General features: G+C 37.1%; 3 protein-coding genes across 4 annotated transcripts; 1 reads left to right on the forward strand and 2 right to left on the reverse strand.

Annotated features, from left to right (window-relative positions):
- Positions 1 to 1,304: 1,304 nt before the first annotated feature.
- On the reverse strand, positions 1,305 to 3,251 carry LOC18045683. The gene is made up of 3 exons (XM_006438888.2): positions 3,074 to 3,251; positions 2,946 to 2,998; positions 1,305 to 1,856 (listed from the first exon to the last, which is right to left on the reverse strand). Exons 1-3 carry the CDS (start codon positions 3,162 to 3,164, stop codon positions 1,701 to 1,703), a joined length of 300 nt encoding a protein of 99 aa, XP_006438951.1. The 5' UTR covers positions 3,165 to 3,251; the 3' UTR covers positions 1,305 to 1,700.
- A 758-nt stretch (positions 3,252 to 4,009) lies between these two features.
- LOC18045684 (protein RETICULATA-RELATED 4, chloroplastic) lies at positions 4,010 to 7,274 on the reverse strand. 2 transcript variants are annotated; one of them, XM_006438889.2, is made up of 9 exons: positions 6,847 to 7,274; positions 6,531 to 6,746; positions 5,966 to 6,034; positions 5,379 to 5,510; positions 5,236 to 5,289; positions 5,085 to 5,129; positions 4,618 to 4,757; positions 4,315 to 4,440; positions 4,010 to 4,218 (listed from the first exon to the last, which is right to left on the reverse strand). In XM_006438889.2, the coding sequence occupies exons 1-9, from the start codon at positions 7,150 to 7,152 to the stop codon at positions 4,170 to 4,172; spliced, it is 1,137 nt and encodes a 378-aa protein (XP_006438952.1). In that variant the 5' UTR covers positions 7,153 to 7,274; the 3' UTR covers positions 4,010 to 4,169. The 2 variants fall into 2 exon arrangements, with proteins under 2 accessions (XP_006438952.1, XP_024042449.1); XM_024186681.1 differs by lacking the exon at positions 5,966 to 6,034 and having other exon boundaries at positions 6,847 to 7,245.
- A 630-nt stretch (positions 7,275 to 7,904) lies between these two features.
- Positions 7,905 to 10,571, forward strand: LOC18045685 (50S ribosomal protein L1, chloroplastic). The gene is made up of 7 exons (XM_006438893.2): positions 7,905 to 8,437; positions 8,534 to 8,713; positions 8,830 to 8,884; positions 9,142 to 9,269; positions 9,614 to 9,697; positions 9,946 to 10,071; positions 10,203 to 10,571. The coding sequence occupies exons 1-7, from the start codon at positions 8,039 to 8,041 to the stop codon at positions 10,338 to 10,340; spliced, it is 1,110 nt and encodes a 369-aa protein (XP_006438956.1). The 5' UTR covers positions 7,905 to 8,038; the 3' UTR covers positions 10,341 to 10,571.
- The last annotated feature ends 160 nt before the right edge of the window (positions 10,572 to 10,731 follow it).

The following is a 10,731-nucleotide window of genomic DNA, read 5'->3' on the forward strand; positions in this document are numbered from 1 at the left end:
GGTTACTTTCTTTCCTTTTGCTGATTTTTTTTTTTTTTTCTCTTAACCAAATCACATCACAGTATGTATAAAAGACCAAATGTTTTTAAACATTGATATATTTATACCACCGAAGTCTGTAAATGTCTTACATTCATAATTTAAAATATGCAGCTGAATCAATTTTATTGCAGAATAGCTCAGATTTGTAAATGGAGTTGACATTATGAATTATTAAAACAATATGACTTATTAGTCTCACCATAAATTAGTCTTCCCCTGCTGAGATGATATATATATATATATGAGTTGAATTCATAAATTGAAATTTATGAATTTATTGTTAGATTTATACCATACTTTTTTTATTTATTGGATTTATCAATTAAGGTGAAGATTTGGGTTTAGTGGATGATGATGAAAAGGGGCCTTCTTTCCACCACCCCAAAAAAATAAAAAAGGAGGGGAAAGGGACGAGAAAGCACCCGATCTTATCATCTGGGCATCGTTTGTTTTCACATAACTTTGCAAGCCGTGTAAGACACAGCAACCTGCCATTATTTGATGCAATTAAATCAGAATTTTTTTTAAAAAAAAGTTTTAATATCATTTGAACTGTTATATTTTGTGTAATCTTTAAAGACAGTAAATATTTGAGAAAGTATACAAGTAGTTCCCATTCCTATTTAAGAAAAGTATACAGTATTGATTTTTTTTTTTTTTATATGTGGTGCTGGAGTAATTGCAGAATTCGAGACTCTGAAGAATGGACCACAGCTGAGAAATTCCAAGAAGAATATTAAAGTCATTTAAATGATTCCCCATATGATATCACACGAAGGTGGAAGCATTAAATTTTTGTTTTTGTTGTTGTTGTTGTTGCGTGCAACATTCATTTCGTGCCCAAAAAATAAGGCAAATACTATGTTATATTTCATGTAACATACACATTTCATAACAACCACATAAATTATATGGGGTCATAATTTATGTGGTTGTTGTGGAGTGTGTTTGTTACATGAAATGTACCATAGTGGCTCCCAAAAAATAAATACAGGCACTTGGCAAGAGAAGCCAAGCGAAGCCAAGCCAAGTAGCCTTGGTGTGAGTGTGACGTGTCGAAGATTGATAAGGTGTCCCCATTCCTACTATTACCGTTGGAATCTGAGACATAAAAATTGGTCACGTGACTGGAAAGCTAATAAGTGCTAAACCAAATTTCGGACTTTAGTGACGTCAAAGAAACGTGATTATTGTTTAGTCAAAAGTGGATGACATGGATCCACTTCAGCTTGTCTGTAGCTTCTAGTAGAACCTACTTAGCTCATTAGTGGCTGGGAAATGGCACGAAGAGGAAACCCTTGTGTGAAAAAAAAAATAATAATAATAATAACTCAACCTTCACCAAAAATGGGCTTCTGAATCTCTGAGGCCCAAACTGAAATAGTGCAATGAACTTTCTTCATTTATCACACTCACTTTTACTTCCAAACTCCATACCGTTGAATCCCTCTTTAATATAAAATTAAAATACATTCTGGTAGTAATAGCATGGCATCATCACAAAACTGCTGAGACTCCACAGCAAAGCAGAAGCAACATACGGTGGAGCTCCCAAATCTGGTAACGGAAATTTAGAACAAGGACACATCGCAACACAATCGATCTTCAGCATTAAAGGTAGTTAAGTTTGTATTTCCAGGAAGGCTGAATATCTCTATCTATGCTTCTGCAGTCTCTGGTTGGCTATCTTTTTTGTTACCAGCGGTAGCAGAAGACTCAGCTGGTGGTTTGACAATGCTTAGCTGGCCACCTTCCTTGTTAGCAAGAGTGGCTGCCTTCACCTCGTTGCAGTGGTTTATGAATTTCGTCAATTCCTGATTTCGTCATATGAGAGAGAAAAAAGGCCTTCAGCTATGAAAATATGTCGTACCCTCAGAAAAGTATGATAACATACTGTAGGCCTAATACCTTAACAGCCATTACACTTGAATCTGATGATACAAAACAATTTGGGGAATTGCATGTTTCAGTAGAAACACACAAGCAAACAATGAGTAAGAAACCGAAAATTCATAGCTCGTAACAGTAATCCATCGGTCTTTATATGGTGTGTCATCCAAAATCTATACTGGATGAATATACTGACAAACAACAATACATGGTAACTTTAGATGCTTCTTTTGTAACTAAATTTCAGGATAAGAAGAAAAACCTTCAAGTTTAACCCAGCAGTAACAAAAGTTTTTTAACTACATAAGTGCTGTAATAATATACGACTACCTAAATCCCCCAAATCTTGGTCTCCACAAATTAAACAAACAACAATCTTGAAGGGATATGCTAAGCTTAATACTTGAACAATCTTGTTATCAACGTGATAACAAGTGCTACAATTAGAAGGAAGAGAAGCCACCTACAATCTAAAATCAGAAGTTAACTCTTTTATGTTAATACGTTCCCTAATCAACTCACATTCTCAAATTAATTCTTAAATAAAAGGCCACTTCAGAGAATCTCAAAATACAGAGTGAGCAAGTGAAGCTTCATAAAAGAGAAGGGTATCATTCCTACACCCAGTCAAAACTCAACTCACTAACCCAACGAACAGCCTAAACCGAAACCAATAGAACACTTGAGTTTCAAAAATCAGGTGGCCATAAAGCTAATGAATTTGGGGAAGAAATTCCTTGCAACTATATGAAGAGAAGTATAAATAGGCAAAGTAAACAACGCACAAATGCAGCAGCTTCGTTCACACAAAAAAGTCACACTAAGAATTGAGAATTCAACCATTGTTAACAAAATTTACAAGATAAAATCATTCATGTGCAGTTATCAAGTATTCCCACCTCGTAAAGGATCCAAAGTCTAATTAATCCAAACAAAAAATTGAAGCTTTCTTATCGAAAATTAAGGATTTATTATGTAAAGCTACAATAAAGGGTAAGAGAAGTGGAACGTACACGATCAACGTCCATGTCCTTTGTAATTTTTGAGGGCTTCACATATCGCTTCCCTTCATAATCAAGCATCAAATTCACTAACAGTAACACTCCCATGAACTAGAAATATTATATAAAAATTCACTTACCTTTGCGAGCTTGAATGATTTTGCCATGGCGATTGGGAGGTACCGTTTTCTTCTTCTGTTGGCCTTTGAATAGGTTCCCTTTCTGCGTCATCTTGCTCTGTTTAGTTTTGCTCGGGTAATTTTTTTTTTTCCGTTGCTTTAAGTTAGGGTTTTAATTCCATTGAAAAAAAAAAGTTAGGGTTTTAATTTTGATTTCTTAATTTATTTGGAGGTTCAGTCTGCCGCGGCGATAACTTTCATTCAGGACCCTTTTGTTTAGGTTTATTTCACTTAGGTTAAATATTATAAATAAACAATCATTCAACGTCTAAGGAAAAAAACATACCTACTGAACTAGAACTACAGACGTGAAAGTTAAGATATTTAACAGAGCCAGTGTATTTTGCTAAGGAAAATGACATATGCACCCCGGAGCCCACCTCGATTCCTCAACTCTAATGAGGCCTAATTTTGAGTAATTTTATTATTAATTTAAACTTTTAAGAGCATTCATTAAAATATTTTAATTTTTATTTCTTCATATGTGGAATTGAGAAGAGGTTAAAAGTTGACTCTTATCATTACTCATTTGCTATTTGCAATTGCTCTAAGTTAACGAACATGTGTCCTTTATCGCATCAACCGTAAGCCTGTAACACTTCAGCATTTGGAGATTGGAAATCTTATTGAAGTTGAGGATGTAAAGCAGGACAATCTAATCTAATGGGTAAAGCTGCGTGCTACATTTGAGGTTTAAGGAAATGAAAATGAAAATGAAATCAGTAGAAAGCTGGGCCAGCTCGATATTGAAGTTGTGGATGTAAGCAGACCAATCTACTGTAGTAACTAGGCTGCAGATCCTGGAAATAGAATCCTGCACTTGAAAGTTTCAGGAAATGACGTCAATAGAAAGCTGAGGGGGCTCATTATCATGCTCTGTAAGCTTCATGATTGGGAGTTTATAACCGTGGCCTTGGCTTTATAGAATGAAACAAACAAAAACATCGCTCAAAAGTTGTCCGTTCTTTTGTATTCTCTGATTGCATTTAAAAATCAACACCTATTAAAAATAGGTTAACAGACAACAGAGTAAACAAGCGTCTCCACCCTATATGCACTATTCTCGCATCTTCTGGATTCCAACCCACCGTGCATAATCCACCCACCTGATCAGATGGAAATTTCGATCATTGAAATGAAGAAATATGCAACAAGTAGTTATAATATGATGCTAGACTACAGGAAAGCTTGAAATATCATACATCAATGACCCCAAGAATGTGTTGCCAGTTCGAAAGGCAAAGCAGATTGCAGCAAGTATAATCTTGTTTTCGTGTAGCAATGGCTCTAGAATCCGTTGTTCAATAACTCCTGCAAGTACTTGGTACCTGGTAAACAATAAATGCCCATGATCCGTTACAGCGTACTTAGAAACATTATATTATAATATTTTCAAACATAATCCAGAATAGTTATCCAGACATTAGCTAAAAAATTTATACATAATATACACAAACTTTGAGTACCTTCATGGTGAAAGTTAAACAATATGCTGATAGTTTTACCTTAGGTTGCTAGAAACTGCCATGTAAACACCATATGCAACACTAGTTGAAATTATAGGCACATCCTCTGCTTCACCAGCAAAAGATGTATCGAGGGCCTTTCTTGCATTAATCAAAGCATTCGTTATGCCTACACCAACCTGAAAGAAGATGTTATAAGTCAAACGCTGCTACATCCAGAATTCCAGAATATGTTGACAGAGAAAGGAACAAATCAAGAGTTCAAAACTGCATGATAATTAAGCAATCACAAACTATTATTTAACTCAGAGGGATAACTTTAATGACAAAAGCAATACAAGGGTCACATTATCTCCATACATATTTTATAATGAAACATTCATTCTTGATGGACGGTCGAAATGTACCGGGTTCAAGGAAGGTGGTTTAATTATCCAATTAGATATAGTATAACTACAAAAGGCCAAAATAAATGTATTTCATTCAATATTCAGTTGTTGACCCACCAGAGAGGCACTGGTCCCGACTGCAAATAATTTCGCCCCATTACGCTGCACAACAGATTGAGCTATTATCAGTTCCTATTATTAAACTACTAATAGTTCCCACTTTCCATGAAAATGACTGCCTGAATTTCTTTGGCAAGCTGATACATACCACTATTGCACCTATTCTCTGTATAAGGGAATACGATGTTCCAGTAAATGCCACCTGCACAGAAGATCTTAGAAGTCAATATCAGGCTATATGCCGTCATGACTGTTTATGGAAACAAAATTTTTCAAATAATTGGTGAGAACCTGGAACGCATTATCAGGACAGTTGAAGAAGAACTTAGCAATTGGTCCTGTACTCATTGCAAGAGGAGGTCGAAGAGAAATAGTGGGAGCAGGAAGCCAGACAAGCATAAAATCTGCTATTATGGCCATTACCTAGGATGCATTAGCTATTGATTAGAGAAATAGATGATATTACAAAAAGTCAAGTTAAATGACAATGCCAAAATAAATACAATAAGAAGAAAACATGAGAAAAAGAGTGAAATGTTTGCTATGTAGTAAACACACTGCATGAAAAGAAAACTTTACATATTGCAAATATGGGAGACAATTTGAAGCACTTATGGGTTCTGAATCCACTGAAACAAGACTTATTTAGTAACCACGAAAAAATGTATCTTAGGTAAGTTTGGGCAGGTTGCTTCTAATTTTTAATTCCATGCTCCCAGTCCCAATTTTAACCGCAGCATAGCTGCCCTACATCTATATTTTAGGAGAATTTTTCTCCCACAATAAGGGCAACTGGCCCTAAGTTGGGGTATCAGATTACTAGCACATTCAGTTTAATGCAGAAAGTAAAGCTACAGCACAAAAGATGACGTACATACCACATCAGCGAAAACAAAATCTAACTCCTTGGAAAAATTTTCTCTGCGTCTCTCCAATTCTGCAGCAGTCTGAAAAGGAAGCAAGATACGAATACTTCATTTTGTACATCAGAAATAAGCCTCCAATAGTCAAAGAAAAATGAGAGGACAGACTTCTACCCTAGAAAAGCTTCTAAAACAAGCCCAAACATACAACGTCTTACTTATAAAGCAAGTACAGGATAATGTGATTAATTTAGCAAAACTTGATATGAAAGTCCCCAAAAAGATCACAAGCTAATCCGGACTATTTGCCCAGAAATACCAACCAACCAGGAGCCCAAATGAAGTTGGTTCACACATGGCCAGCACTTTTCATCATTAAATTCTTAATACCGAAACACACGTAATAAGAGGGAAATTCCAGGATTAGTCAAGGAAGAGCATCACAGAAATCATCAACAAGTCAAGTCAAGCCGAGATCAAATTTTCAGATAAAATCATAACAGCAAAGCAGATATAATTAATTAATAAAATGGAATATCAATTAAAAAAGGTGGAGGCAGAGGTTAGAAAATTCAGAAACCTTAGTGAAGACCCCAACTCCACACTCCATGGCAACTTTAGCCAAGAACAAATCATCAGCGAGCAAGCGTTCCCTGAAACCACCAAAATTAAGCAGCCACCGAAATACAGGTGACTTCTCCAGCTCAAGATACCTCTTAACAATGGCTGCGGGTACCCGCCCTGCCTCGATTGCTCCCGCCAAATCCTTCGGTAAGTCCCCCAACGTCCTTCCCGCCTATACAACAAACACGTATCAAGTATAAACATAGAATCAATACATACTCATTGAACTTACGATGAAATACATATACATTACGCACAAGAAAAGATGATACCTTTGCCAGAGCGAAGATGGCTTCAGTGCAGTTGTGGAAACCAGCATCATCATCACCGCCACCCCCGCCGCCTCCGCTCCCCCAGCTACCACCTCCGCCTTTTCCGCCGCCCGAGGCAAAAATGACCGTTGGGCGGCAGGTTTTGTTTTTATTAGGCGTACTGGAAGTGCATGTGAGAGAGAAATTAATGAGGTGGGGATTGGGGATTTGGCGGGTGATGTTATTGATAACAAAACTCTGGTGGCGGTTATGGTAGCTTGGTGAAAAGGCGCGTGTCGGGAGGTTAGAGAAAGAAGCGGTTGCCATTTTTGGACAGATCACCAGAGTTATCACGGAACAAGTCTTGACTTGAGGAACTAATTCTATTACTCAGTTGAGTCGAGCCCAGTTGAGTTGACAGATTTCATTTCACGCGCACGTACCCTCACCCTCTAGTCTCGACGTAATTACGGAAGTTAAAAATTCCATTGGTTTCTTATTATTACTATTATTATTTAATGGGAAGAAAATCGGTTTATACACTAAATATTTTTTTGCTGATACTTAAATTTTACATTTATAAGATATGACGCTATAATTTACAATTAATTTAATCAGAAATTTTGTTGATATTTTATTTAGATAATTTTTTATAGAACGACTTAATAATTACGTAAATCTGGCTATTTATATATAACAAAACTTTATTTTTGCCACTTTACAAAGTAAGATTGAAAGTTTAGGGCAGATTCGTAAAATTAATGCGGATTTTATATTTATCTACACAACAGTTGCGCAAATTATCAAAAGTTGTAGTTGATGCGTTCGAAGGAGAGCGCGTGGGGTGAGTGACACGCACGCAGGTAGATGACAGTCAGACCTGAATCTGACTGATGATTACTCGGACCCGATAGAAAAGTTGATATGAAAACCAGTGGCTTTTAAAGACCTAGGCCCAATATTTAATTAAAACAGGCGGGCAATCCGACCCGACCCGAGCCTGCCAAGAATAAAACCCGTACCCGTACAATTAATTTGGTAGAGCAATATAAATTGAACGGTCTACATTGGCAGGAATTACTATACTAAAAAGAAAGACGCTCTTATCTTCTTCTTCTCGGACTTTTTTTCTGGGTAGGTATAGCAATTTGCAATAGCAGTGCATATATACAAATTACAAAACTCAAAAAGGTTCCAATACTGTATCCGCAAAATGGCGACATGTGGCACTACTCCGTCGTCTCTGATGCTAACATACGCCGCCACGCCAGTACACCCGCAAGACTTGACACCCTCGCTGTCTCTTCTTTCTTTCAAACCCTCGAAGACTGCGGCTTTCTCACTGTGCACCAACCTCAGCGTTAGAGGAGGGGAGAGGAGGGCGAGCAAGTGGCTTGATTTGTATCCGCTGAGACAGAACAAAAATGGGCTTCCTGGACACATGCTGGCGGCTGCTTCTGCTGTCGAAGCTGATACTGACTTGGCCACTGACGATGTGGAGGACGATACTCAGGGAGGTGCTGAAGGAGCAACTGCTACTGCTACTGCTACTGCTACTATTTCAACTAAGCCTAAGAAAGGCAAGGCTGCGTTGCCTCTCAAGAGAGACAGGGTATTTGCTTTTGTTTCTGTATTTTTGTTGGGTTACCTTTTTTCTTTTTCTTTTTTCCTTTTTGTTTTAATGTTTTCTTGCTCTTCAAAATGTCAGACTAGGTCTAAAAGATTCCTGGAAATTCAAAATTTGAGGGAAGGCAAGAAAGAGTATGATTTGAAGACGGCAATATCTTTGTTGAAGCAGATGTCAAGTACAAAGTTCACGGAAACAGCTGAAGCCCATTTTCGCCTCAACATTGATCCCAAATACAATGATCAACAGCTTAGAGCAACAGTAAGTTGTGCAATCTTTTTAACAACATTAAAGGATTATTTTATGTGTGTGGTCTTACTAATGTTTGATTTTATACTTAAAACTACCCCCATTTGATTCTTACCCCTTTGTTGCAGGTGAGTTTACCCAAGGGAACTGGAAAATCTGTTAAGGTGGCTGTTCTTGCTCAAGGTAGTTTTAGGAATTTACTGATGCATGATTCGTTTAGCTCTAATATGATGGTGTTGTACCTTCATTCCCCTTGAACCTCTTATACATATTAAGGAATCCTAATGAATTTTCTATCTGACTGTTGTACATTGGCAGAGTCAGTTTTTTCCATTTGAAATTGACATAGCCTTAGATTCTATATGGTTCTCTGTTCATAAAATAACTACTGTCACTTGTTCCCTTGGTTTCCATTATTTTATACCTTAATATCATTTCAGGTGAAAAGTTCGATGAAGCAAAAAATGCAGGAGCAGATTTGGTTGGTGGTGATGACTTGATTGAACAAATAAAAGGAGGATTCATGGAGTTCGACAAGCTAATTGCTTCACCAGATATGATGGTTAAGGTGCTGATCTTGATCCTCTCCCAGCTCTATATTTGTCAAATTCTAGGAAATCCTCAGGATAGAAACTATAACTGTGTAAGAGGGATGTGGCTCTGTCGGTTAAATAAAAATTGTAGTTAGCCTAATAATTGGTTTCTCCATTTGGGTCTTTTATAGTTCAGCAATCCACAGAATGTAATTGCTTGAATGTAACCGCCACAAGCTTCTTGTTTGGATTTATTGTCAAGGGCATCCAGTCACTCTTCAACTGAATGTAGATCAATTCTTTTTGTCAATTGATACTAATGGGTATGTGTTCATATATGTTATGAATTTTCAGTTAAAGCCCTTTCTACTTGCATCAGGTTGCCAGCCTAGGAAAAATTCTTGGACCACGGGGACTCATGCCAAATCCTAAAGCTGGTACTGTTACAACTAACATACCTCAGGTAAGGTTTATATAATTCTGTTCGTAATTTTTCTTTTTGAAAATTATTATTACTGTGTATGTTTCTTGGTGCTGGAGCTACAAGTCTTCAGTGATTAAAGAAAAGGTGGAAACAACTAGTATAATGATGATGTTCAGCTGTGGAAACCAATGACATGAGAAACATCAAATGATGATAAATGCACTTTGTTATCTAACTGATAAAATTTCAGTAGCTTAATGAAATGGGTTCCTTGTGTAATCTTTCAGGCCATAGAAGAATTCAAGAAGGGAAAAGTTGAATATAGAGCAGATAAAACTGGGATTGTCCACATACCTTTTGGGAAAGCTGATTTTTCTGAAGATGACCTCCTCATAAACTTCCTTGCTGCTATTGTATGTCCTCTCTCTCTCCCTCCCCCCACCCCCACCCCCACCCCCACCCCCAACCCTTGTCTTCGTTGAGCTAAATGGTGCTTAAACTGCGTTGTACTCATCTTGGAAATTGGATTGTATTGATCGTGCAGAAATCAATTGAAGCAAACAAGCCAAAAGGGGCCAAAGGAGTGTACTGGAAAAGTGCTTACATTTGCTCATCAATGGGACCTTCCATTCGATTAAACATAAAAGAAATGCTCGATTACAAGCTTCCATCAAATTTCTAAACGACATAACTAAATTTTGTAAATGATATCTTTAACTGTTCAGTCAGCCTCTTTGATACCCATGCCAGGGCTTGCCACTGCTTGGCAAAAGTTGTAGGAGAGCGAATTATGGTGAGGTGAGGAGATCTAGATTATCAATGTGGATGAGATTGTAGCAAATAAAAAAAAAAGGAAAAATGCATACCGCATGGCTTTTTTCCGTACTGAAAAAGATATTATTATTATCGCCCACTCTCAGCTTCATTACCGCAATTTTTTTTTCTGTAAAATTATTTGGTATCCTACTGAATATTTTTCCATTCTTGTATTCCCTTGAGCTCCATTTTTTTTTTTTGAAATGAAGTTATTATCCCACCTGCAGACACAGATTCCCAGTTCTGGTTCTGGTTTG

Source organism: Citrus clementina, unplaced genomic scaffold (assembly GCF_000493195.1).
Source record: "Citrus clementina cultivar Clemenules unplaced genomic scaffold, Citrus_clementina_v1.0 scaffold_4, whole genome shotgun sequence".
In the NCBI taxonomy this organism is placed as follows: domain Eukaryota; kingdom Viridiplantae; phylum Streptophyta; class Magnoliopsida; order Sapindales; family Rutaceae; genus Citrus; species Citrus x clementina.